Source organism: Aedes albopictus, chromosome 2 (genome assembly GCF_035046485.1).
Source record: "Aedes albopictus strain Foshan chromosome 2, AalbF5, whole genome shotgun sequence".
Lineage (NCBI taxonomy): Eukaryota > Metazoa > Arthropoda > Insecta > Diptera > Culicidae > Aedes > Aedes albopictus.
In genome coordinates, this window is record NC_085137.1 from 433,590,011 (window position 1) to 433,607,091 (window position 17,081).

General features: G+C 36.5%; 1 protein-coding gene across 2 annotated transcripts in view; it reads left to right on the plus strand.

The window, feature by feature from the left end:
* Positions 1–17,081, plus strand: part of LOC115256196 (zwei Ig domain protein zig-8-like) — a 715,781-nt gene that overhangs the window by 308,749 nt on the left and 389,951 nt on the right. For both annotated transcript variants that reach the window (XM_062853649.1, XM_062853650.1), the window contains exon 4: positions 2,604–2,771. In XM_062853649.1, coding sequence (XP_062709633.1) covers positions 2,604–2,771 — 168 coding nt within the window. The remainder of the gene's footprint in view (positions 1–2,603; positions 2,772–17,081) is intronic.

Here is a 17,081-nt window from a genome sequence, read left to right on the forward strand (position 1 = left end):
TTTCAAGAAGAAACTGGAGCCTCTGAAGAAATTTGGCAAGAGCTACTGGCTCAGAAAATATATACGAATATTTGGTAACTCTGGTAAGAAGATTCCAAAAGAAATTGGAAAATTGGATATCTTGGAAGACAGCTGATTGCTTTTGGATGAATGAGGTTACTCAAGATTCCGGTAAAAGTGCAAGTATTTTTTTCTTCTTTTCATCATCGACAACCTCCCGAGTTTCTCAGGTTCTTTTTCGAATCTCTGGATTTCTTCTTATATCCTAGAGACAAAAGTTTAAAAGTTTCTTCTTGAAATCACAAAGTTACTTCAACAGTTTCTGTTACTCTTCATTATTCGGTAGTTTGTTCTAAAAACTGAAAAGACTCTTCAAACATAGCTAGGATTATCAAAAAAAAAATAAAATAATATAAAATAAAAAAAAACCATTCAATTGGAAGATTCGTAGACAATCTCACATTTTTTTTGGTGGTAACCCAGGTTGAATCTGAATCGAAATTAAAAACGACGTGACAAATCAATAAAAACACACAATCCTAATGTCTTTTAAACCATAGCAATTGCATGCAGCTTCCTTACTTAATAACAGTATGATTGATTAATAATCCAGCCAAGTTACCATCAAACCAATCTTAATCAGACAAGAACAACAAACTAATCAGCTTGAGAAGTTTTGCGATCAATATAACCGCCTCAGGTGGTCCGCCAAATCCGATTTAGTTAATTATCTTCGCAGTTTACGGGAAACGTGTCTAGACATCATCCTAGCTCAAAGGCCACGCCTTTTACTAAGAATCCAAATCGGTCTAATTGCTCGGAGGAATTTCACGTGTTTCCTAATCTGGTACACGTGCTTCCCAAGAGGGTCTTACACTACGCCTGTGCAATATCAAAAAATTGCACACAAACAGCAGCGTGGCATGCATCAGTTGATGGGAAAACTTTTCTCCCTCAATCACTTGGTCGCACAAACAGTAAATATTGATTTACTGCTAACCCGAAAAAGTTTTATTGTGAATACCATCAGCTTCCACAGCCACCGCTCCTCACTGACTGACAGATACACAGATGTGTGAACGGAACCATTAGCTAATTCCGCCAGTTTTTCGCCTTTGGTTGGAAAAGTAGTTAAGGCAGTCGTATAACTCTACACCATCTCGATGATTCGTTCTCGAATTTCTGCACAGTTGTTTACCGCACCCGACTATGCAGCGTGACGGAAGTGATCTCGAACTTTTACTTGGAGAATGTTTTCTGTGACGACGTGCATCGATGTTGGTAGCAAAGTAATCAGGATTATTCGGAAAATGTTTTGAAGCCATCGTGACGCTAATTCCATAAATAATTCTTCTGTACAATAACAGGGATGTTCAAGTGAAACAAAATGATATTGAAGCTAAGGATTGAAAGTCGAAAAAGGTAATTATCATGGACGACTTGACGGCTGAAGTCTTCATGTCATGATAACTATATTATCTTGACCCGTTCGAAAAATTATCATACCAACAGTATTGCAAATTTTCATTACAAATATTGATCCACCCATTCTGATATTGAAATGTTAATGTCCATTCTTCGTCTCATACTTCGACCTTAACGAGTTTTCCAAGCTTCCCGAGCAGAAGAAAATAACAACAGAATAACATATCATGGTATTTATCTTAAATACTACCATACCTTGATATGCCCTTCATTAGGTGGTAATAAGAGGCAAAATAACACAAACGAATACCAAAATTTTGTATAAATAACACCCAGAAAATAACAAGTCTTATTATTTCAATAATGAATGCAGACCTAAAATTTCAAGTGCTGTTTTTGTTATCCCAAAGTTATTGAATAACAAACTAATAACATTTCTTGTTATTAAATGTTCCATTTGTTCGATGATTTCATAATGTAATAGCAAATCTTGTTCTTCGGTTATTTTCACTGCTAAACCAACAAATACTACATCAATACCAAACTCTGCTCAAATACCTCCAACTGTTATTGTGATGTCCTCATAACATTTCGTAGAATAACGCAGCAATAACAATTTTAGGTATTAGAGCTTTTGTTGCTCTTCGCATGGTATTTGTAAGGTATGCCCTTCTGCTCGGGTTGTGCTTCCTACTTAAGCATAATACACATCTTATAGAATCCACCCGACGACTGAATTTATTAGTTTATTCAATAGCATCAATTTATTGCCAACGTTCGATCCATCGCTCATCCGGCGATGGCAGCCGTGCCTGATTGCCCTTACTAAATTCCGCTCCCCAATTGCTAATTTTGACAAATTCCAATCCATCGTTGGCCGCTATAAGCCGCTATAAGCACTCGTCAGCAGAACTATTGTTCCATTCGGCGTTTTTGTTTCTCCCCAGTTTGCCTGCTTTAATCCTACTTAGTGAATGGACTTCGATTTATTACCTAGTAGCGAACATCACTCCGATTGATTTCCCTCTCCCACCCACTCTTTGAAGAATCCGATCAGAAACTTTTTTTTTCTCTTCTCATGCATAACGAATGAAACCGTCGAAATCAGAAATGTGGTCACATCCTATGTGTATATTCTCTTTTCTCTCTCTTTTTTCTCCCCATCCACCCCCGGCCAGAATCAAATCTCGTGGATCCGGCGGCGGGACTGGCACATTCTGTCGTCCGGAGCCCAAATGTACACCAACGACGAACGGTTCGCGATCCTGCACACGCCCGGCTCCAACACCTGGACGCTGCAGATCAAGTTCGTCCAGCGGAGGGACCACGGTACCTACGAGTGTCAGGTGAGTACCTACATAAATATCAGACATATCAAACATCAGACTCTAGATGAGACGAACGTGATTAGCAATGAATAAATTATGCGCTTCGATTTGGGTGCTTGTCTGTCGTACGTCGGTTAACTTGGGGACGACAAAGAGGAGCATTGGGCCAGGGTCGGAGACAGCTGCGCAATATCATTTCTGTCGACTACTGATATTGCCGATCGATATCAAGGTGATAATGACAGATAACAATATGATATGGACTCGTATTGCAGATATGGCGGTAATGACCTGATGATGTTCTAGATTATTGCATCTCTAGAGTTTGGATCGTAAGAATTTTACTTGTAATAGGATACTAAACTAGTGTATGTACAGGGGATACTCAAAATAACTGGGACAGGTAAAATTTTCACTTTTCAAAAAATGTTCAACTAGCTTAACTTTTCGAAAAGAGCATCAAATATTCTCAAAATTTTACTGTAAGTTCATCAACTAGTTGTGTACAGGGGATGGCCAAAATGTTTGGGATAGGCAACTTTTTTTCTCTCACAATAAAGTTCAACATGGTGTAACTTTTCATAGAGTGCATCGAAAATTCTCAAATTTTGACTGTTTATTAACCTATTATATGTGCATCAGTCGTACAAATTTAAGCTCGATTGGTTAATCTTTCGCGAAGTTATAACCGATCTGGTAAAACACTATTTTTAAGACTATCAATTTTTGAACTGTCATATCTCGGAGACCAGTGAACCGAATGGAATGAAATTTTGAGCGATTATCAACAATATAATAGGGCCTGAAATTTCATCAGAACATAGATACTTTTTAAACTTTGAAAAAAAAGTAATGATGGTTTGACATGCTCACCCATTTATCGGAAAATGAGTCAAATTTACGATATCACTCAAAAATTACTAAATGTGTTCTTCCTTTAATCCAAATAGGCTCTAATATATCTTTTTATAGATATCTTATGAACAGAAGTAGAAAATCTTTGGATATCAAAAATAAAATTTTATGACATTGATGTAAAAAAATTGCATTTTTTCGAAAAAGATCCAAAAAGTGTCTATCCATAATGACTTCTTTCAACGTTTAAAAAATACCCATGTTTTAAATGATTTTTAAGCATTAATATATTGTGGATAAAAGTTCAAAATTTCACTCAATTCGGATCACTGGTCTCCGAGATATGACATCTCAAAAATTAGTAGTCTAAAAAATAGTGATTTACTAGAACGGTTATAACTTCGCGAAAGATTAACCAATCGAGCTCAAATTTGTACCACTGATGCACATATAATTGGTTAATTAACAGTCAAAATTTGAGAATTTTCGATGCACTCTATGAAAAGTTACACCATGTTGAACTTTTTTGTAAGAGAAAAAAAGTTGCCTATCCCAAACATTTTGGCCATCCCCTGTATCAGTGGTTCAATTTTTAAAAAGATCGGGCTATTCTGTACGAAGTTAGAAAGATTCTAGTAAAAGGTATAATTATCCGATAGCCAACTTTGAGCTGTTATATCTCCGGATTCAATGAACCGAATGCAATGAAATTTTGATCATTTATGACTATTATAATGAACTTTGAAAAACATTTGAATTAACTCGATGGTAGTTGCGACTGGAACTTGATGTTAACTTTTATGTTCGGCTATCTCAGTCATACACTTAATTAGACGTTATATGTTTATTTTACCCGACGTTTCGACCATTGGGTGTGGCCATTTTCAAGGGAAAAATGGTTTCTCGTCTTCGTCTTAAAGAATTAACTTGAAATTATTAATAGGAAAAAAAATTATAGTAATGTTATAGTATAGTCTATGTTTTTTTTTAGTAAATTTATCTTTTTTTCATATGCGTCCCATAACTTTTTCAATTTAATGCCAGCTATTTGGTTGCTTTCCATTGAAACATAAATATATTCAAGTCAATTAGAGGGAATTAAAATGAGCTATAATTATTATGTCGAATTTTGAAACGATGATGAAATTTTGGATAAATTGGTGTTATATTAAAAAAATAATCTAATTGTTATAATTTTCTTTCGTGTGAAGAATTTTAAATTTCTTCAAAAGTTTTTAATAGCTCTTTATATTAGTCATAAACGATCAAAATTTCATTGCATTCGGTTCATTAAATCCGGAGATTTAACAGCTCAAAGTTGGCAATCGCATAATTATACCTTTTTCTAGAAACTTTCTTATTTCGTGCAGAATAGCCCGATCTTTTTCAAAATTGAACCACTGATACACAACTAGTTGATGAACTTACAGTAAAAATTTGAGAATATTTAGTGCCCTTTTCGAAAAGTTACAGCTAGTTGAACATTTTTTGAAAAGTGAAAATTTTACCTGTCCCAGTTATTTTGAGTATCCTCTGTATGTCAGAACTAATTGAATTCAATCCATTCCGGGTAGAAGAAAATAATTAACGAAGATCAAATTTTGCCATTGCCAAAATGAATAGCTGGCAAAATTTGATATTGGTTTGTTGAGAATAAAAGCTAAAAGAACAAAAATAACAACTGGCTTTGAACCGGAAATTAACTCAATAATAACTAATGTTGTCCTTATAAGAACAAACCAAGGACAAAATATTTCAAAAAGGAGAATAACTGAATAAGTTATTATAGAGTTATTGAGAACAAAGTAAGTAATTTCAAATAAGATCATCATAGTTGTAAATTTTGTTCTAATGATTGGAAAAAATGTATTGTAAGTTCTTAAATGTTTTGTCCTTGGTTTGATCTTATAATAACAATATAAGTTATTATTTACTTTTCCTGGAACTAAGTGAGTTCCTATTTTTTTGTTCTTTTAGCTCTTATTCCTAACAAACCAATAAAAAAATTTGTTCTTCATCAATATTCTATTTAAAATAAAATAAATACTAAATAACTCATCAATAACAAAACATGTTATGATTGCAAAATATGCAATTAGGGTGTTATTTTACTCAGGATACTCAGAATAACTTATTTTGCTATGATTACATGTTTTGTCTTTGTTCAGATACTTATTGTTATTCAAAAATAACTAAGAAATAACAAATTTTGATGCTAATATTTTTTGTTCTTAGCGAGTTATTTAGTGTTATCCATAAATAACATAAAAATGATAAAATGAGATATGATGGCAAAATTTGTTATTATTTTGTCTTTGGTTTGTTCTTCGCCACTACCCGGGATACTTGTAAATTAGAGTATGCGACTCCACATCAATGACGATTGCTTAGGTCATCCAAATCCTTCTGGAGTTAAGGCCCTTATTTCTACACTCAACAATACATCGGGTACATTTCAAACTTAGTATAGTTCGTGTGAATAGTCATTGAAGACCAGTTGAATCATATGATACTTGTACATACATATTAGGGGTATCCTGGATCATCCAAACTATTCTCAAGTTGAGAGATATAGTTTCAATTTGGGATGGTCTATCAATAGAGGCACTAGCGTGCGCAGCTTTTTCTACTTTCTCACTCATTCTCTTTGATAAACACAAAAATGAGCGGGGCACTCGTCCCCTCTTTTATCTTTCTCTTTCTCGTGTTTGTTTACGAGAGTGAGTGAGAAACAAGAAAAAGCTGCGTACGTTAGAGAATAGAGGTGCATCAGAATTTACTCATTTGAGTCATAAAACTTCAATATCGTTTCAAAATTCAAGGTGCTAATTATAGTTCATTTTAATTTCCTCTAATTGACTCGGATATAAATATGTTTTGATGGAGTGTAACAACATAGCCGGCAATAAATTGAAAAAAGTAATGGAATGCATATTAAAAATAGACCAATTTCACATAACATAAGTGGAACTCTGGCTCAAAAAGTTGATGCCTTTCCGAGTTCGTACGCTGGTATGCAGGGCATCGAAATGTCAAATGCATTATAACATTATTGCCATACTATTTTTCAGCATGTATACAATTTTTCATTGCAGTGAAGTAAAACAAAGACCTTATAGATCTAGACTGGCAGCACGCAGAGATCTAAAATAGGACATAAATTGTAATAAAACTTTGTAAACTCAAGTCGAAAGTACGTTTTATGACTTTAAATATAAAGGAAGATCGATATGTGGAACGTGGATGCGTTATTTCTAAGATTTCAATGAATTTATGACAACATGAATATGTTGATTTCCAGCAGCTAGTTTTGCGCATATCTCAGATGCCAATCTTCGTTCTTGTATTCTTTGCCAAAACTGGAATACTGGTTGGATCAGATGTTTTTTGTTTACCAAAATAAGTGACAGTTCGACGCCTTTTATGAAAGATATAACAGTTTCGCGTGCTGGAAAAGGATACAACTTTTTCCATCGCTCTGACCATGGAGTTCCACTTATGTTATGTGCCAATTTACTAAAAAAAACATAAAATAAAGAAATCGCTATAACTTTTTCTCTTATTAAAAAATTTAAGTTAAGTAAGACGTTTTTCAAAGCTCATCATATAAGTCGTAAATGGTCAAAATTTCATTGCATTTGGTTCATTGATTCCGGAGATATAACAGCTCAAAGTTAGCTATCGAATAATTATACCTTTTTCTAGAATCTTTATAACTTCGTGCAGAATAGTCCGATCTTTTCCAAATTTTGACCACTGATACACAACTAGTTGATCTATTGACAGTAAAAATTTGAGAACATTTGATGCACTTTTCTAAAAGTTACAGCCACTAGAACATTTTTTGAAAAGTGAAAGTTTTACCTGTCCCGATCATTTTGTCTATCCCCTGTATATAATATGGATAAGTTAACTTCGCTAATGTACAAGTGTGCAAACATAGATGCCTACAGAGAATTGGTACAAGTCAGATTTCATCCTCTTTGCACTTCATCGCAATTGTGGTGTTGAGGTAGAGTGTGGGACTCTAACGCAGCGACTATCGGTTCGATTCTGGTGGGCGTTATATTTCTTGTTTTTTCATTTGCACTTCATATTCATTGATTTGGTGAATTGAATTTAGTTGTCTATGCCAATTTGCTTATAATGATGTTTTTGCTAAACTGACAAAAATAAATCCTTAGAACATCAAGCTACTGAAATGAACTTCAAGGAACTAGAATGTTCCAACAAAGTTCCGTCGTAATAAATGGACGTTGCCTTGCAAGAAACCGTGAAATCCACAGCATCCCAGCATTTGAAAGGTAGAACAAGGTGTGGATCCTGGAGCCACCTATGGTAGATGAATTGATTCACGTCGCGGTCTTCATTACGATTATGAATTATTTTTTCGCGATGGCCACCCCACACAATAGTGAGGGTAATGCACTTGCGTCAACTTTCGCTCAATATTAAACGCGTCAGCACATTGATCGATTACTTAACCGTGAAAACCAACCTTCCCACGAAAATGGTCGAAAGTTTCTGATCCCGATTTCTACAGTCGCGTTTCCCATCACTTTTACCTGAAAATCGTCAGTCACTCAAAAAGTCTGGAGCATTTCAGATTCCGCATTTAACACTCGCGTCTCCATCACCCCACTCTCAAAAACCGACCGACCATCGAAAATAGTCGCGCATTTCTGATTCCGCCCATATAACATAGAGGTGATACAAATTATTTTGAAGCTGAGATTACTGTTTACCATCAAATTTGCACTGCGTCAGCATGGTGAGAGTCAGCTAATGCACGAAATAATTCAAAAAAGCAAATACTAATGCTCCAAACTCAAAAATGAGAATAATAACGTGTAGGAATTCAACTTGAAAGAGCACACATATTTTAATATTTCAAGAATTGTTTCCTAGTGACATAAAATGGTATTAGATAATATACTAACTCAGTTTTTTGAATTTGTATATACCGTAAAACGGCGTATCTTTGATAATGCGGGTAACTTTGGTAGTGCGGCAGGCATTGTATAGTTTTTATATAAGTATGATCCCTTCAACCAGTTAAGAAAAAGGCAAACGTAGATCAATTCTATACATATGAAAGTTCATCTTAGACGTATTTTCATTAAAACCTAGTTTATATACAACTTTTAGGACAAAATATAAAAATTGATATTTTTGTCATTTGTCAACCCTTTCAAACAATCTGCTATACGACTTAGTTGCAACTATTTTTTTCAATGAATGGACTCTTATTCTTGGTAGATTCATCATATTAGATTAAAAATCTGGCCTTGAATCTCTTAACGTTTTTTTTACGAATTGGAATCAATTTTATAAATTGGGACACAAATCACTATACATCGATAAACGCCTAAAAGTATGCAATGCTCTTGTAATTTCATGTAAATAGATCTGTTTTGTTCAAAATTTGTTAATAAAACATTTAAAAACTACCCAAAAAAAGGAAACTCACCATGAATAGCATGTAATTATATGTTAATGTATAGCTAAACACACATTTTTTACAAAGATAATGATTTTTGATAGCTAAATTCACTTAGTACTCCATAAACTCATTTTTATATGTAGAATTATGTAAAAAATTAATGTTCTGATACAAAAATTCTATCTGATATATTCCGCACGGCTTCTCTCATCATGTTCATACTCCTAAGATTTCAATCTGTGATTATTTTTTAAGATTTGATGCGTTTCTCAGGGCATTATCAAAGTTATCCCAAAATGAAAATCTGATTTTCGTTCATATGGAAAATCAAAAGTCGCCCAAAATATTTCAGATTATCGAATCTTTCAATTGCAATTGATAACTGATAGCCCAGTACTTGTGTTAAAAATATTAAACTCGGGGAAATACTGTGACATGGAAAAATAATAAGAAAACTCGCTGAAAAACTATCAAAGTTACCCCGTTTAACGGTACTTAAGATTGCTTGAATTTCGAATATTTTCTATTGACACCATTTGGTAAAAATTTACTTGTACCATGCAAAATAGGTGACCAAAAATATATGTTGAAAATACAGGCAAATTCAGATAAAAAATATCATCTTGCATCCCTGGTTCCTCTTGATGTATTTTCAGAAATTTCCCCCAAAACCCTTTACAAAACTCGTCAGAGATTCGATGAGAAATTCTTCTCGGTTCTCAGAAAGTTTTTCAAAACGTACTTCAGAATCTTTTACTTCAAAAAATCTTCCAGGGCTTTAATCGAAAATATTCTTCGAGGATTCATCCAGAAAAACTTCCGGAGGTTTTCCAGAAATTTATCTAAGAATTCCTTTACGAACTGTTTCATAAACTCTTCCAAAGATTCTGTCGGGAAATTTGTCCAGAGTTTGCTCTAGAAATTCATCCAGGGAGTTTTTATCGTTTAGGGGTTTCCTCAGATTTTTTCGAAAGATTTTTCAAAAAAATCTCACATGGGTTGCTTAATCACATGCGATTCATTCAAAAGTATAACAAAGAATTCTTTCATGAATGGCTTCTGCAATTTATTCAAACTTCCAAGGATTTTTTCGGGAATATTTGTTAAGAATCGCTATCAAAATTCGCTTTACATTTCTTCAGAAATTCCATAAATCCTACAAAATTTTCATAAAAATAATCTTTCAAAAATCTTGCATGGTTTGCTTTAGAAACCGTTTTGAGAATTTCCTCAGAAGTTTATTCTGCATTTTTTTTTTAAATCCTCAAGATTTCTAGGTATTCAAAGATTTATAGATTTACTGACAAAATATGCAACATAAGGCTAAAGTCTTTATTTAAATATTTCTTCAACTTTTCATCAACTATTCAAACATTTCTCCAGGGCATCTCTAGCAAATTCTTTGAAGATTTGCTTACAAATTCTTTCCAAAAAATAACCATTTCTCTGGTATTTGTTCGCGAATTCATAGAAATAAAATCAAAGATTCATTCAGAAAATTTCTTATGAATTTGCTTTAGAAATTCCCATGTGCTGCTCTATGAAGTAACACATGGACTTTCTTTAAAAGCTCGAGAAAAAGTTCTAGTGGAATGTCTTCCATAGATTGCTTCAGCTATTTAAACATGAATTTACCAGATTTTTTTCAAGAACTATTTTACAAAATCTTTCTGAGACTAATTTGGAAATTTTCTTCCAGGGATTCCTTCAGGATCTGTCTTAGGGGTTCCAGCATAAATTTATCGATTCCATTAGAAAATCTTAGGTATTTCTCTTGAACTGTATTAGAAAAATTCGTACAAAGTTTCAAGAAATTTCCCTGAGGATTCCTTCAAAAAAACTTCCATAGATTTTAACGATATTACCTTCATGAATTTCGAGCCAAATAAAGTCTTTAGTGGATGACTTAAAAATCAAGTATATTTCAAGACTTTTTTTACAGATACTCCTTTTTAAATTATGAGAATTTTATTTAAAATCCTTTAGGAAATCCTCAAGAAATTCATTTGGAGATTCTTTCACTGAGTGATCCAGGGTTCCTTTTAAATTTTTTTCCAGAGATGCCATGAGACTCTAGAATTTTCTTTAACTTTCATCCAGCCAAGGTGCATTTTTCACCTTCGGAAAAGCACAAAAATGGTCATAACTTTTTTGTTTTTCGATGGATTTTGATGAAATTTTCACAACTTCCCGAAAACTCTTCTAGTTTAGCATTCCGGGGACATAGGTGCCTGGTCCACATGGATCCGGAGTTATTCCGGTTTGTCTTGGGGTACCAAAATTGGCCACATACTTTGCACAACGTATACCTCAAGATCCCGATGAATTAGAAGTATACTGTCTTCGGCGAATTTATTCAGCAACTTGAGAACTAACTAGCAACGGCTACTGTGGTTCGCGATTCGGCTGCTAGGCGGTGCCATTGTTAAAAATGTTCAAACCCTCATATCTCAGAAACCTGATAAGATAGAATGAGGCTGTTTCGGCAAAGTTCTTTAGCAAGCTCAGAACTATCTGTTAGTAACGTCTTTGGTTTGGGACTTATCCGCTAGGTGGCGTCTTGTGTCTGAAAAATTCAAACACGTATATCTCGATACCCTAATGAGGTACAAGCAAGCCGTTTTTAGCAAAGTTGTTCATCAGGCTAAGAACTATCTGTCAATGGCGTCTTTGGTTCGAGAATAGTCCGCTAGGTGGCACCAGGGTAAATAATGTTCAAACTTCTATGTCTCAGAATCCTGATAAGATAGAATGATGCGGTCTTTAACAAATGAGCTAAAAGCATGGCGTTTTCAGGAAAATTGTTCGGCAGGTTTAGATCTATCCGGCAATGGTGACGCTAGGTGACATCAACAATAAAAACGTTCAAACAATGTTATCTCAAAAATCCAAAAACGTCCAGCAAATTTTCTGGAAGAATAAGAGAGAGTAAAAAAGACCTGGTATCCTTGGTTCTGATATAATTCGTTAAGTTGCGTCTAGTATCAAATAAAAAAAAATACTAGTATGAACACGCTTTTGAACCAGAAACATTCCATTTGCAGCATAGTTGTTCAGCAAGTTAAGAGCTATTTTTCAGGATAGTAGGCGGTCGACTACGGTGGTGCAAAAGGCAATACTTTTACACCGTCTTTGACCCCCTGCAGACAAATGTTGTCACCCCACAGTATTGCTTTTTTTGCTCCGTTTTGCTCCGTTGGCTGGATCAAGATTACAAATTGCTCCAAGTACTTATTTAGAAAGTCCTCGATGAATTACATTTGAAGTTTCTTTGGAGAAAATCTTCAATGGTTTCCTTCAAAAAATGTTCGGGGATTCTTTGAGTAAATCTTCCATAGATTTTTTCCAAGACTTTGTTCCTTAATTTATTCTGAAATTTCTCAGGTCCCTAAAAAAAATATCTCCAGAGATTCCTCCACAAACCTTCACAAATTCATCCGGAAAATTTTCTATGGGTTACTTTAAAATTCAGAAAGTCTTCGAAAAATATTCTTATGTTGGTTTAAGAAATAAATCAAGGGATTTCTCAAGAATTTTGTTCACCGATTCAAAAATTAAAAAACTCCTAAAAATAAGTCATCCTAGAATTTCTTCAAAAAAAATCAGAGAATTCCTGCGCAAAATCTTCAAAAATTAAGAAATTCCTCCCTTAGTTCCTTCAGGAATTCCTCCATAGATTACTTCAGATACTACTTAACGAAATATCGCCCTCAGAAGTTGCTCCAAGAATTTCGTTATTAAGTCTTAGAAACCTTCTAGAGAATTTTCGAAATTTCCACCAGAGCTTTTTCCGGAAATTTTTCCATTAATGCCTTCAGGCATTCGGTAAGGTGAACGAACACCTTCAAAAATTCCAGCCAAATTCATTTAGGGTTCTATAAGGATTTCCTGTATGTATTGCTCAATGTTTTTTTCCAAAAAAATTCCAGGAATTCCTTAGAACAAACAACATTTCGAAAAGGTGTAACTGCTTCTGGAAGCAGCACCTTCTACCAAAGCTACAGGTCATATTTCATCTTTCTCACACAAACAAACACCATTTTAAGAAAGAGAATAATTTTCTCTGTCTAAAAGCGGTTCTAAGAATGCGTGGAATAGATTGTTAAAATGCTGATGCCCATTTCAAAAACTTCAAGTTGTTGATGCCCATTTCAATTTTTTTTTGGGAATTCTTCTAGCAATTCTCACTGAAATTTCTCAAGAGATTTTTTTTTTTCAAATCTTCAGAGGCTTTCTCGATACCGTCGTTGAGGGTGAAAATGGGTAAAAACGGCATGCTTCCACATTCATTGTATAATAACTTTTGTTTCTTTGCATGCAAAAGTCCTTTAATCACTGGAATACGATCCTTGGTAATGCATGCAGAAATGATGAAAAACATATTTCGTCAATTTTCCTTAAAACTACAAGTATATGAAAATTGCCCCATTTTCACCTCTTCGAGGGGGTGACAATGAGTCAAGGGAATAGAATTTGTTCGAAGGTTTGAGTAGACTTTCAAAAAAAAAAATCAGCGTTCCAGAGGAGTATTCAGAGGGATTTTGACGATTTTGAAGGGGCTCCTGGAGGTTTCAGAAGGATTCAAGGTGGATTCAAAGGTGTCTCAGAGCGTGCCCATGGAGTGCAGGGGTTTTTTGAGGGACATTAGGGGCTTTAGAGAGGTGGGGGCCCGGAAGGGTTTTTGTATGAAGCTCTGGGAGTATAGAGCACATTGTTATAAACTTATAATTTGTAGGTAAACCGATTTCGAAACGATTTTCTACACTGTTGTTTTCTGACAAATCTCGCGGCTCTGCTATCTTATTTGTATTTCAACCGATTCAAGAAAGTAACCGCAGCCTTTTCCTTAGAAGCGCAGTAGGTATAATTTTTCAAGTCACCTCACAGATCGCTACGAAAGACTTCCTCGTTACGGTACAGTGAATTTTTAACAAATTACTACCGCAGGTTTCCCCGCCAACCATATTCCAGTCAGCCACCACCATCAGAAGATTATGAAAAAGCCGAGAAATCAATACTTCTTTTCAGTAGAGCACCCATGTTGTGGCGATAAAAAAAAACATCCCGATTTATTCCACAAAACGGGAAACTGGGCCACCCAACAACGGCGGCATCGATCGTCGTCGTTCTTTCCATCGACGTGGGTTATTTTCCCATCCGAGGAAATTTGGAGTCCGTACGTTTCGCCCGTGAGAACTTCATCATCGTTTTCCATCAATCAGAGCGCGAAATATGGGCAATGGCAAGCAAAAAGTCTTCACGCTTGAATTGGTATCCCTTCGGCTGGCGGCGGCGCGGAGATCGATTTTCAACCGTACGCGTATACCAGTTTGTAGGAAACATCATCCGGTTTTTCATTGGCACAACACTGTCTGAGGAACATTCCGATTCTTGTCGACGACGGCGAGCTGCGGTAATGTCCCAGCAGATCCACAATTAAATTACATCCAATGCCGTCCCGTCTCATCTGAATTGTGTCAGTAAATTAAGGTGCAAAAGTTGCTACTAATTGGATTTCTCTCGTTGGTGAACATCAAAGCTTTTGATTCGGAAAACCGCATCAGCTGTTTGGTGGCTACAGTAAGCTAGCTAGCTTGTCGTCGAAGGAGTATCTCTTCTGGCAGAGAAATGAGTGGCCCGCATAGTCATGGAAACCGGACAGTGGGAAAGAATGACCTAAAATGCTGATGCAATCGCTCGCCCACTACTGATTATATGTATATTGCATATAAATATTGTCGAGTTTATGAGTTTTCGACGACCAAAACTTTGCGCATGAAAGTCAAAGACGAGTACCGACAGAAACTTGCCATTTGTCTGCTTCGCGGAACAATTATTGTTTTGATTCAACATCAAGCCACCTTTTTCCAACTGTGCAACTCAGGGAAAATTGACGTGCCCCCAGTCTGCAAAACCACCCATAGGAATGGCAGAACTTTGGCTCGTTTGATTCACTTTAACCCAGTCGTCGACGTCGTCGTCGTGTCGAGATTGAAAAGTAACCCAATTGGAAATTTTTGCATATTCACCGCCATAAAGATCGTTCATTAGTGGAGGCGAGAGCTGAGCGCTTGAACCCGCCCCGACCTGTGTGACTGACTCGTCGTGTGGCTTACCATTCAACCTTCTCATGGATGACACGGACACCTCTGGATCTGGTGAGAAACCAACGAAGCGACACACCTGTGCAGCACTGTGCAGACACCACCCAGTTAGGATGGGAATAAGCCAAGCGTTCAGTTTGGTGGAATAGATGAGAAGATGGCAGTTCTTTTTTTTCACCTTCCAGTACCATATTTTACTGATTTAAAATGACAAAGTTACCAAGTCCACCAGCAGTGGCACTGCTGATGCAAACCACGATGACGACGACGACGACGACGACGGTGGGGAAATCAAAGAAGTGGATGGAATTTTTAATTTTAATTGCTTTTCCAACCGGTAAAACTGGAAAATTGAATCCAACTAGAAAAACTAGCTTTTGTGTTTATTTTTCCATGCAAGCTAGGGGACTCTGGTGACGGTGTAGTTGTTCAACATACGGTATTCATGAACTTTGTGTAGCAACGTTTCAAACGATTTCAGTAAATTATTTTATTTTAAATAACAACTTTGAATATGCTATCCAGTTATTAATGATCACAAACTGTTTCGTTTTATTCCTTAAACGAAATGCATCTCCAGACGCATCTCCATCGTTAGTCTTCTTGGCAGAATCAACATCCGTCAAGTCAGCAAGGAAGCAGCGGAACAAAATCCAGATCCTCCGTGTCGTCAGCCAACTTTAGACAGTGCACGGAGACGTAGCCGAGCGAAATTATCTTCCACTAATGTGACCGTAATTGGAAATTGTCGCATGTAACCGCTCGCTCGCGTCCGACGAGAGACATGGCAGATAAAACAGAAGCGACAAAAAGTTTGAGTGATCCACATTTTACAGGAAGGTTGCTTTCTTGAAAGTTTATTCAGATATGTACTAGTACTCGATTCTGGAAGTTAGTCTTATAAAAGTACCCGGGTATCCCCTGGAGCAGGACAGCTCAGTAATAGCAGCCCAACTGACATTATTGAACACATTTTCACATTTAAGATCACTACAAAATAGCTGGAGTCGTCTAGGTTACAGGCAAGATAGCGACTACGGTCGTCTTAACCATACGAAAGCGGACTTGTGACATCCGCTAAAAGATTTTGCAATCCCCGGAAGTTCCTCATCAATGACCATCCCGTCATTACCAGCGCCAGTCCCCAGCAGTCATAGGCGAAACTACCGGGGGTGCCGGGGTTGCCAGGCACCCCCTAGATTTTGAATGTATTGCTGGTAAGATATGGGGCGATGAATGATGAATGGATGAGCTAATGAATATTTGTCTGTAGTGCACCCCCTGGCAAAAAATCGTAGTTTCGCCCATGCCAGCAGTCATGCGAAAGGCGGTCAAGGATTAGGATCAAGATACGGAAAGATCCCCTCGATGATTCTCTACAGCAACTCTGGAAACTTCTCTATAGGAGCCATTACACCCCTTGTCTTGGCTATCACGATCCTGTTGGCGTCACCCTACGGATTCGCATTGATGCCCTGTCAGAGACCCTCAAAAGAGGCCTTTTTGCTTGCCCTTATTTTGGTGCGACGTTGACGTTGACAGCGGCGAACACCTCGCATCGTTAACTTCGCTCATCATTAGTACGCACTCGCTACATCAGCCTCCTTGTTCTTGGCAAGGTCGCATCGCATGCACGCGAAGGCACTGCTACCAGATCGTCCTCCCTTAGACCAAATAAGTTTCGCTCACAGTGGAGCACTTCTCTGAATACCTTGTTGTTGAAGTATGATGTCTTCCACCCGTGAGGGCTTGGTCTTGGCCAGTCGTCTCTTCCTCTGTCTACTAACTGCTCTTATTGTAGTTGATACTGTACTGAACCGCCAGGTCATCGCTGTGAGTGTAGGCATCGTCTACTCTCCAGTTCGAACTGTTTATTAGCCCAGGACTTCAGAGGTTACGTCGATGTTGTCTGGGTACTTTTGGTAC